Here is a 12020-nt window from a genome sequence, read left to right as displayed (position 1 = left end):
TTGTTGCATTTTTGTTTAAAAACCCCAAGTGCACCCAAACCTCTCCCACACCTGAGCAGTGACTGCAGAGCTGCTCAGGATCTGTTTGACAGGACACTCTGTGCTGTTTAGAGACAGGATCATCTCCTGGTTCCTCTGCACTTTGGCGAGGCAGAGCTTGCCCATTCTGCCTTTCCCAAAGGGCTGTGAAGCACAGGATGTGGCAGGGATGATGACAGATGCCAATCATTTGAAAACAAACCCCGTTTTTTAAGCAAACTGTTCAAAACTAACACGTGCAGAGCGCAGTCAGAAAGCCCAGCTGGGTATTCACAGTGAGCTCTGTCCTGAAAAGCTCAGAATTCCTGTCTGAAACCTCAAGTCAGAGCAGGAGAGACCCAGCCTGACATTCCTGGTATGTCCATGGCAAAAATAAACCTAAGGAAAAGCCACTTCTAACTCAAAGATTGCAAATTCAAGCGTGATTTAAATATGGTAAACAAGATAAAACCTACCTGGTTCTGCTGCTTCAGAGATCACCAACTCCCATGCTTGTTTGTAAACAGAATAAACCCCACAAGTCCCTTTGCAAACCTGTGCAGAGGAGCATGGGGAAAACACCACTGAGTGAGCACATCCTCCTTGCACTGGGATATGGCAGAGAACTGGGGAATTCAAGTCTTGGTGTGGTGAATCCTTTGTCAGGCATTTGAATTGCCTTTGTCAGGCACCTTTGTGGTACCTGACAGAGAAGCTCCTGCAAGCACAACCCCTGTGGGACTGCAGCAACACTACCAGAGGAAAATAAATAGGAAAAAGTAATGCTGTGAATCAGAACTGCATGTCTGAGTGATGCTGTTTCAGTCAGAATGCAGGACAGACAGGTTTGGATAGAAATGTGCTTGCTCTCCCCAAATTTGGGCTTTTAAAAAACATTTCCTAAGGATCAATCTTTAAAAAACAACACTTTTGTCATTTGATAGAGCCATAAATTAATACTGTATGGAGATGATTCATATCTTATGCTAGTGGTCAGTGACCTTTTGTAAACACCAGCCAGAGCCTAACAAAACTGGCTAGAAAACTACTGTCACAGGCCTTGGTAACAAGCATTTCTGTCCAACAATCACATCCTTAAGTGTTTTCACAAAACCTTTTCCTATTTTTTTTTTGTGTGTGTGTGATATACTTTATTTTAAACCTAATACCTGAAAACATAAACAAGTCTTCAAACCTCTTCCACTAACACTAAATCCACAAGGCAACTCACTTCATTGGCTGTAACTACAAAAGCTCTTGTGCGAGAGAGACCCACCCAGCCAGGATCTCCCTCCCTCCCCTCCTCCCCTTCCCGGACATCCCTGCAGCCTCCCGCGGAGGTGGAGGTGGAGGGAGGGACAGGAGGGAGTGGCACAGTGCACTGGCATCGCCCTCTACGTGCGGTTGAGCGTCTGGAAGATTCGGGAGATCTGGAGCATCACAGGGCCAGTCTCGGGGTCGTTCATCCACTGAGTGCTGTTCAAGGGGTTTTCAAGCATATCCTCAAAGGCTGCCAAGAGATGGGAATTACAACAGTTAGGCCTTCAGTCAGCAAAGCTTTGGGGTGTTATAACAACAGGACAGTTAGGTCAGGTACAACTCAAAGGTGAGCAAAAGGCTGTGCTCTGGAGCATCCACAGCCTTCAGGCTGTGCTGCTTTGCTCATTTCCCAGCATTAAACTCACTGCAGACAGCGATTAAATACTCAGCCTGGATTACAGTCCATCCCACAAAACCTCAAGGACATGGGGTTGAGGAGCTAAAGCCTTGGCAAATGTCTCCAGACCTTTGTCTGCAGGAACTGCCATGCAAGTCATCCGTTTGTGAGTGCCCATCTGCTGCCTACACTCCGACAGGAACACTCTCCTGCAGCTCCACTCCTCTCACCAAAGGCTTTGCCACATCCCAGCCTAGACTCCTTGCACCAGAATCCTTTTCCCTGGTACCTATCCAAGACAGTTCATGGAAAGCACAGTCACCCCCTTCCCTGTTCCCTTTGCTTCCCTTTGGCTCCTCTGGAGAGGAAACTAAGCCAGCAGGAGAAGCAGCAGCTATGCCAAAGGCTACACAGAGACAGCACAAGTGTAGCCCTTTAAGCCTCCAAATCTCAGAGCTCAAGCTTGTCACAGAGGCTCTGGAGCCAGAAGGGAATCAGCATCTTATTCCCCTGTCCTGGTGTGAGGATGTCAGGCAGTGCCACCTGGCAGGAGGAAAAACTCTGAGTGTGCATAAAAATTACCCCCATTTCTGAGCAGTGACAGCAATGCAAATATTTCAGGGCAATTTTTCTTTCTGTCTTTACAATAATCTTTGTTGTTTGCTTTTTTTTGTTGTTGTTGTGTTCTATTTTTCCTCATTTTCACTCTTCCACTCTTGCTGGAGGAAACAAATAGCTCCTGCAAGAGCCAAGCTGCAAATCTGGCAGAAGAATGGGCCAGGCACTGATTTATCAGCCTCCTGACAGACACTGAGCTGGACTCCTGGCCATGTGGAGCCACTCATTACAGAACAGGACAAAAAAAGCAGCTGCACAGTCACCAAAATGTCAGTGTTGTAAGAGTCTGGCACCAAGGTCAGTGCTCCTTTTCCCAGGGGTGTCAGTGTGCAAAGCTCCCAGCGCCATTAGTGGGAGTTGGAAGTGCCCAGCACCTCTGAGAGGCTCAGCATTAATACCTTGCTCAAGGTCAAGCCTCCAGTAGAGCCCAAAATAAAATCCCCATCTCACCTTTCACCACTTGAACTATATTCATTTACACAGACTCCAAAGCTTAAAACTAAGGATTGCTCAACATTCTGTAAGAAGCTCATGAAAGGCAAAAAACCTCATTATGAAAACCTGTGCCATAAGCAATTTGCAGATGTATCATTAGGAATCTTCTCTGATGTTCACCCAAGCTCCCAGAATGGCATTTCATCTGCTAGTTCTATTCTGAGCTGCAGTGTGGAATCCTTGTTGGGAATGAAGAAACCACTTGTTGAGAGCTCTGGAGTGGGAAGGCTCTGCTCCTGAATTATTTCAAGCCTTGCAAACTCTGCTAGTTACATTTAGAGTAGAATTTTTAAAGCTCTCTTGAATGAGCTGTGTGTTCAGCCTTGATTTTAAAGCATTGCTTCAAGTACAGTGTGAAGCCAAAGACTAAATGCAAAACTCTTCACATCCCTCACAGAGCCAATGTCATTTTTCTGTGGTATCAGAGAACAATTCCCCACAGATCTGAGGCTCTGTCAGGCTCCTCAGTGGGGTCTGTGCTCACAGCCCTTCTGAGCACAGCCCACAAAGCTGAAACCAAGCACAGGGAAGTGGATTTCACATGTTATCTCAACTTGGATAGCAAAGCCTTAATTCAGCCTTCTTGTTTGGATACTCTTCCACAAGTTATCTTCTGTGTCAGTGCCCAGGCCTCACCCCCAGGGAGCTGCACAGCAGGAGACAGCCTTGTTTTTTCTGTGAAATAATCAGAGTTCTAGACAGACATTCCTAATTTTTCCCCTCGTGGCCAAAGGGAGCACACAAAAGGTCTCCTAAATCCACAAAAGCATTGCAGCCAGCAAAGTTCTGAGTTCAGCAAGTGTAATCCTGGGGAATTAGAATGATTTCTGGGTCAGCCCCAAGGGCTGTGCTGGGGTTAGCTGAGCTGCAGGATGAAACAAACACACACCACAGCTGCTGGAAGTGAGGACAAGGGTCCAGAGCTGCATCTATCCCCCAAAATGGGCTGGCATCATCCAGTCCCTACTCCAGCAACCCCTTCCAGCAACGACAGAGACAGTGTATGTGCATCAGGAACCTGAGCAGGACTTACCTAGTAGAGTTTTAGGGTTGGTTAGCCCTAACTGTACCACTGGGTTTTCTAGGATGGCTTGGAAGAGAGGGCTGTTGGTGTCAATGCCCTTATCTAAGTCCTCTGGAGAAGGCTTCCTGTCTCCCAGCAGCCATTCACACTGAAACAAATCACCAGGCACAACAGATTTCATTAGAATCAAAGTGTCCTCACTCAAAACTTTTGCTATAACACCACTTTTATTCTCTCACAGTTAAGGACTGAGCTCCACATTTCTTTCCACACCAGATTACTACTCATTTGTGCACTATCTAGCCCCATTTCCTCTCTCCAACAGCAGCCAGCACTGGATATTTAGAGGGAGAAGATTCTTTGGCTGTCAGCTGTGTCCACATCATTTTCCTTAACACATCATCCACTAGCAGGGACTAACCAATCCCTGAAAACCTTCCTATTTTTGCATTCCAGACACTGTGGAAGCATTGCTGCCAACTGGGAACCTGCACACTCGAATCTCTGCTTGCTCCTTTATTCCTGTCCTTCAAGCAGTTATCAGTTACTGGGAATACCTTTTCCTTTCTCCTGACAGCACAATCACTGCAGGGAGGGACTTTCTCCAAAGCTTTTTGAAACTCCACATTATGCCAACCTGATCAGCCTCAACCTCACACACACTGAGCTCCTCTGAGAAGTCTAAACCCTTTGTATTCTAGTGGTGTAGCTCACTGAAAGAGGCACAGGATATATTGTGCTTGTTGAATCTCCCTAACAGTTGACTTCAGGATAGACCAAAACCTCATCAGAGCCACAGATGAGCAGAATCAGCTGCACAGCCCCTGAGAACAGCAAGGAGAGATGTCGTACTCACGGCTGCATTTTGCTGGTTGTTGTTTACTCTGAGTGCATCCACCACTTCCTTCTCATCAAATCCCATCTCCATCAGGGCAATGACAGCCTAGAGCACAAGGGCACAGCTTAATAAAGGTAATGCTTGAAAAAGAAACGAGAGCAATCACATCCCTTCACCTTCTGTGCAGGAGCTTCGTGGGGTAAAATTACCTCAGTGTTTCCCTTTGGAATCTTATCTACCAAGTAGGGTTGGACTTGATGATCTCAGAGGTCTTTTCCAACCCTGTTGATTCTAAGTTTTCAAATTCTCTCTATCAAAAATGTCTTTATTGTGGAAGCATTATGTCCTTTCCATAGTATTCCAGACAGGTCTGGGTTGGAAAGCACCTTAGAGATCACCTTGTTCCACCCTCTGCCATGGGCAGGGAACCTTCCACCAGCCCAGGTTGCTCCAAGCCCCATCCAGCCTGGACTTTTCTACAGCTAAAGGAGAACAGCCAGGAACAGCACTGCCAGGAGCCTGGCAGCTCACTTCAGTCCCCTCAGGTGCAGTGTCACTCACTCAGATCCTGCTATCCAGGAGACCAACACATTCCTGAGATAACATCCCTGAATTTAAACACACCACTAAAATACTTCCAAACCAGCACACCATCCATGTACCCAGATGTCCCAATCCATTTACTCACTGAGCATTTGGACCCCTTGGTGCCCACACAGTCCCTTCCAGCCCAGCAGTCCCCCAGGAGACAAGCAGCACCCACCCGTGGGTCAGGGCGAAACTCTCTTTTCCTCCGGATCTTCTTGAAGATTTCCGTCAGCTCATCCTTGGCCTCTTCCCCACCTTCCTCTGAGCTTGGACCTGCAGCAGCCTCAGCAGAGGAGGCACCAGCTTCAGCTGTGGCTTCTGCAGGAGTCTGACCTGGCAGAGGAGCATCCACTGAAGGGTCATCTGCGTGTTCTATCAACCACTCCATGGCCTGAGTCACCGACATGCTGGAAGTGAATGGGAACACAGGGATGAGACACACTCCACACATAGTGTCTCACATATATTTTCCTTAGCATTTATCCCTGTTGTATATTGACTTGCAGGTTAATTAGCAGCTGGAAAGTCATAAATACAGTTTTGGAGCATCTCAGAGCAGTTAACTCTCTGTGGGCACCATGATCTTTCCAAAGCCAAGAAGACAGAGAAGCCACATCCAACCTGGACAGCTGGAACCAAGATTTTAACAACCATTTCTGAGGGAGTCACTTTACTCTCTGCATCATCTACTTTGTTTCACAACTGACTGTTTGCAACTGTTAAAACTGCTAACAAAGCATGTTCCAAATTTGCACGGAAGCACAGCTCAGGTGCTGCTCTGTTGCTTAAGGAGATCTCTCAGACATCCATCCAGTGACCAAGGATTGTCATGAACACAAAAAGAGGGTGAAAAACATTAGATGTGCACAATATGCCTAACAAAGCCCTCTCAGGAGTGAGGCAGCACAGCTGATTATTCTTAGGGCATGAGAAGAACTGCATTACCTCCTATTTCTCTCTGGACTTCACAATATCCTTGAAATGTGTTTAAAGATCAGCACAAAGTATTTTCTACAGCAGAAAGACCAATGTGGATGGGCTAAGTTTGCTTTTTTTTCTGTAAAAGCTGAAGAAAATGTGAGTTTAATACCTGTTAACAGTGCCAGCCTGGCAGCCTTGTGCCCCACAGATCTACCAGAGCAAGTACAGCACTGATTCCACCTGCACCTGAGCAGTGCCTGAGGCAGCACTGTTCCTTGAGTTAATGCTTTTTCCAACCTAGATTTAGGTGACCCACATAAGGAAACTTCAGAAAAAATGCTAATTTGGGGTTTTTTTCAACCTCATGCATTGCTTTACAGGCATTGTGTGAGTAGAGAGTGCTGAGCAGACTTACTGGTTCAGTCGAAGGGCTTTGACAGCTCTGCTCTCTGGGAACCCCATCTCTGTGAGCTGCCTCAGGGCTATCTCGTCCACTCTGTCCTCCTCATCCTCATCCAGCATGGCTGCACACACACAAACACAACAGAGGTCAGACTGACTTCGAGCTAAAACAAAACCCTGTGTCAATGGAATGGCATGTGTGAAGTTCAAGCCCCATTCTCTCTGCCATCCCTCCTTTTGTTTCTGCCCCCAGTTTGCTATCTCATCGTTTAATGTGCTGCTCTCAGCTCAGTCTGGCTCAGAGAGATTCTTCCAGGACAAAGACTTTGTCCAGATGTGTTCAAGATCTCAAACAAAAGGCAGTTAACTCTCACATGACCATGGGATTTCCACATAATATACAGGAGATTCACTTTCATCACTGTTAGAAACTGCAGGGACAGGACAAGGAGTAATGGGGATGAACTGATAGAGGGAAATTTAGATGAGATCTCAGGCAGAAGTTTTCCCTGTGAAGGTGGTGAGACACTCAACTTGCTCTCATTTTTTCACTACTAATCATCTACAAATGGAATTCCTCATCCACCCCAAAGGGACCTTCTAAATTCACAGCTTTTATACAAGGAGAAATTTTTGCCACAGAGTTTGCAGTAGCTTTGCAGCCCCATCAGGGTCTGCACTGCACACTGTGACCTAACTCCTCTGCTCTGGAAGCAAACAAATCCCTAGGACTGATCTAGGAACTGTAAAATATTCATACCATTTGCCTTCTTAAACAGTTCAACTGCATCTGGGTTCAGTGCTAGCAGTTTCTGTGCCACTTCTATGAGAGACACTAAGATCTTCCGGAGCTCTGTCTGGAACTGCAAGAAAGGAAACTGTCAAAGCATTTAGACAGGAACTTACCCAACATCATTGAATCTTAATGCAGCTATTGTTAGTGGCACAGCAGCACTCTGGCCCTCTGGACACAGAGTTGCTTTGTTAGGGCTTTATTTTCATTGTTTAGTGTCTCAAGAAGTCTGGGCCTTTCCTGGGAAGTGCTACAAGGAAGCAGAAGCTCTTGGGTAGAAAGGTCCTTTTATTTCTAGCACAGCCCCTTGGGCAGTGTGAAAGGAAGAGGGGGAAAAAAAAATCACTGCAAACACCTGAACTATTGAAGACTGAAGAAATAAAACCCCTTAACTTCACATTGGCCACGGTGCTGGATATGTTCTGAGGTTTTTCCATGCACAGAAAAACATTCAAAAAGACAATTTAGAACAGTGTTTTGTTATCACTCATTAGCTGTGTCTAAGCCTGAAGCTATTTCTTTTAATGGACATTACACACATCTGAGTTTCTTTTCCAGAGAAAAGAGAACCACATTGATGTGTAAGAGAAGAAGTTAGCGAGGCTAAAGAAGCCAGTTTGGCTGTGAGTGAGGCAGAGTGAGCACAATACTTACATCCCTCATGTTGTGGTGTGCCACGGTGCGATCCACACTGCGGGTGGGCAGGTTGGCAGTGGCCTTGAGGATGGCATCTTTGTCAGGAGCCTTCTGCTCCTGCTTCCTCTGAGGGAAAGGAAACAGGACCAGTTTCATAACCCATTATTCACATAACACAGCAGAGAGCAGTCTGAGATTCCTCACCAAGGCTCTGTAACGTGCAGCTAAGAGAAACAGCAACTAGCCACACCATGGGTTATATCAGCACCAGTGTCATCCTATAGTTACAGAGCTGAACTGGGTCTGTTGGGTTGCCCCACTTTGAGTCCTTACACCTATTTCTGTTATCTAGGCACGCAGGGCAACTCCAGCATGAAGAGGGACAGTGATGTATCACATAGAACTCAGTGCCCAGGGCCTGCTCACAGCTCACTCTCTTCAAACCCACAGCTCACCACCAGTAACACTTCACTGCTGATCCCTGGGAGAGCTTCACTGCTTGCAAGGATCATGCAGAGATAAACAGTGCCTGGAGTTTGCAGTACCTGCTTCTAGACACCCAGGAAGTCACAATGTCAAGCACAAGCATCACTTGGAAGTGTTTATGTGATAACAGCAGCTGCAGTACCAGTGGTGCATAAACACCATCCTGGGCATCATCTTGACCCTCAGGAACAACTACATTGCAATAAAATGAAATCAAACAGTAAAAGGCAACACTTCAGCTCCAGAGAGCTGGTTAGAGGGTGACAAGTCACACACAGTCAAAGACAGCAAGGCAACATATTCCTTTGGGTTTTCCAACAGAGACAAAGCAAGGCACTTGCTGAGCTGTATTTACAGAGTTATGAGAGATTTGTTCAAATATCAAATCTATACCACTTCCACCGAGTATCTGCATGTATTATTTTAAGGCAAATGTTCTCAGAACAACAGTTAAAAAGATAAAATCAGCTTCCTCTAAGTTTGAAAGAAATAGGAAGCGATTTCCCTAGACCTTAATGACAGCATGTGCCTCTACAAGCAGAAAGAGGACATCAGTAACCCTTCCACATAGCACTGCTGAAGCAGTTAACCAAAAGTGCCAAGCTGAGAAGTTTTTCCAACTCACTTTCTCCTCTGCAGACACATCTGCCATTTTGGGGAGTGGAGGTGGAGCACGTTTCTTGATCAGCAGCAACACATCTGCAAAGAAAGGACATGGCAATAGGTTAGGGAGAATGTGAGAACAGTTCTTATAACATACTTCCTAAGTTCAGTTGTTCCTGGAGATGGATTTTGTATTAATTCCACCATGGCATCAGACCTGTTTCACACTTTCAAACCTGAATGGCTTCACACAACTCCTTGGTGCATAGTGAATTCAAAACATGGTCACAACTGTTACTGGTTTCTTCTCCTCACACAAAACCATTAAAGGAAGGGTAATACAGGCCCCAGATATCTCCCATGTTAATAGTACAGCAGTGAGGCATGATGATAAGGAAAAACCAACACTTTGAGTGCTTGCACTGAGAAGGAAGCAGCAAACAGGTCATGGATGGGTTTTGATCTAAGCTGGGGCCTTCCAACTGCAGCAAGGCAAGCACCAAGCTTGAAGGACCTGCAGCATCAGGCTGAAGCTCACCTTTGTGTGTGCATGGCAGGAGAGTGATTCACAGGCTGCAGCACAGGAGCATCCCAGGAGATCACCTGGGCCAGTCCTGAGGGCAAAGAAGCCTTCAAGTGTCAGATCACCTGGCACAGCTGGCTCGGGGCTTTTCAGACTCACACTTTGCCCTTAGAGACCTTTTTGTAGGGATGGTGAGCTGCTTTACAGGTTTCTAGCACCTCAGTTCCTACCATGCTCATTCCAAGAGAGGAAAGCTGCAGACACTGCTCGGAGCCCAACCAAAGCCGTGCAGCACCTGCAGCCCTTGGGCCAGGTCTGGCCTGACGAGCAGGTCTCAGTCCATAGCACCTAGAGGTACAAAGCAAACCAAACACACTTTGCACAAGTTCCCTGGTGTGGCTCAGCAAAGAACAGCCAAGAGCAACAGCTGGTGGAGGCTGTTAGCCCTCTTGGTCCAGCTGGCCCCACGTGCTGGCCCCTGGCCTCAGCTGTCAGCTGTGATCCTGTGTCCCTGCCAAGCAGGGGCCAGGGAAGGCAGAGCACTCTGCAGAGGGCGAGCAGCAGAGAGGCAGTGGCCTGACAGCTTGTTCTGACTGTACAGCTCATGCTGCTTAGCTGCTGCAATCCAAAACTCTGCAGGTGCCAGCACCTAGCCCAGAAATAACACACCCCCCGTCAGCAAAGTGCTGTCCCTTTGCCCAGGATGGCACTTCCCAGCTCCTGCCAGCTCCAAAGGTGACAGGTGACACTGTCTTGGAAGGGACACCACACTGCTTGTCTTCATGGCAGCAGTTCCCAGAAAAAAAAAAACCCGGAGCTGTACTCCTGCAGAGTTCCTGGCTCAGACAGTATTGCAGTCCTGCTCCTCTCACTCTCTGCACCACTGCCCTGAGCTCCAAAAGGAGCCATGAGCTTAATATCTCCAGTAAAATCTGACTCCAGCTCTCACCTTTAGATCTTTGGGTTCACATTCAAAGTTCAGGAGCACATACACACCCAGCAACTCTGCAGTGGTCAGGGATACCACAGTGCAGTGGATTTAGACCTGTGTTTGCAGAGGACAATGAGATCTAAACTGCAGACACTGACAGACCTTAGCAATCAGCCTTGTGCTTCATCTGGAGACCTCAGGAAACTCCCCCAAAGCACTGGATTGTCTCTCTTGGAATACTCAGGCATAGTAACTATCCTTGAATCATTCTGAAGGATAAATGCTGCCCTGGAGGTTTAAAAAATTATTTTAAAGGAGATAAAAATAATCTCTTTAACTTATTGACTTAATAAATGCTCCTAAATCCTTTTCAACTCTTAAAAGGAAGAGTGAAGAAAAGGAAACTGCTCAAGGTGTTTTCTCTGGGGGGAGAAAAAAAACAGTCTTTGTTTTCTGCCACCTTATTAGCTTCCTATGTCAAGGCAGAGAGTAGATATTAATGATGTTCCTGTTTGGAACTTGCCCAATTAAGCACAACCCCAAGCTTCCAGACTGAGAGGATTAAAACCCAGACAATCTTACCTCTATCTTGAATGTTTTCCTCCAACACTGTCTTGGTGTCTGTCAGCACCTTCTCAGAAGTAGCATGGATCAACTTATGATGTGTCACAGTTTTGGGATCCTCCAAGCTCCCAGGTACACACTGCAGGAGACAATAAATACTGCAGATCAGAAGGCAGAAATGAGGCTCCTGCACGAATCACTGCACTTTGGCACTCAGGATTCTCCACACACAAACTGTGCAGCATTTCTTGCCTCCTTAATAGCTTAAGCCAGAGGCCAATGCACTGAATGTGTTTTATTAAAGAAACTGAGGTTTGATTTGTGCCTGTGTGAGTGGATTTATAGTTTCTCAGCACAGAACATCTCGATCACACTTAATTCTGAGTGCTTAGTCCTATATTCAGGCCTTGGGGACTTGCAGCAAAGTAAGGATGCTCCCGGAGCCACAGCTATGTTAATTCTGCAACAGATCACTAAGGTCCTTCCCTCTTAGTGAGCAGCAATTAGTATCACAAACTAAGAATGCAAATCTACAAAGGGCAGGGACTGTTTTACAGAAGGGAAGGCTGTAATGGTGCACTGTGTTCTCACTTGTAGTGTGAAAACAGGAGAGACTCTGCTTTATCTACTAGTTGTGAGAGATGCAAGAACCTGACCTCAGTGCACCCAGAAGCTTCCAACTTGGTGGAGTGGAAAAAGAAAGCAAAGTGGGTGCAATTCCACAAAGACAAAATTAAAAATACCAACCTGCCAAATCCATGGAATTGTTGCTGCTGTTCTCACCACAGAATAGACAATACTGACCTCACCTGCTCTGCTCACCCAGAACAGCTTTAAATGACACTTCTGAATATTCCTACCAAGTCACTTTTACCATGTTTGCTGAAGAGCAGGTTCACCCCTCGTGTGACAGAGCCATTCCC

General features: G+C 46.5%; 1 protein-coding gene across 1 annotated transcript; it reads right to left on the bottom strand.

Annotated features, from left to right (window-relative positions):
- Nucleotides 1–933: 933 nt before the first annotated feature.
- On the bottom strand, nt 934–11236 carry UBAC1 (UBA domain containing 1; the record flags this gene model as incomplete). The annotated part of the gene is made up of 9 exons (XM_009077527.1): nt 934–1528; nt 3822–3960; nt 4669–4755; nt 5414–5645; nt 6575–6683; nt 7322–7424; nt 8009–8116; nt 9102–9175; nt 11116–11236. Coding segments are annotated over 9 exons (1089 nt in total), but the record flags the coding sequence as incomplete, so codon positions are not given.
- Between the last annotated feature and the right edge of the window lie 784 nt (nt 11237–12020).

This window comes from Acanthisitta chloris, unplaced genomic scaffold (assembly GCF_000695815.1).
Source record: "Acanthisitta chloris isolate BGI_N310 unplaced genomic scaffold, ASM69581v1 scaffold22670, whole genome shotgun sequence".
NCBI lineage: Eukaryota > Metazoa > Chordata > Aves > Passeriformes > Acanthisittidae > Acanthisitta > Acanthisitta chloris.
This window is presented reverse-complemented; position numbering and strand designations above follow the sequence as displayed.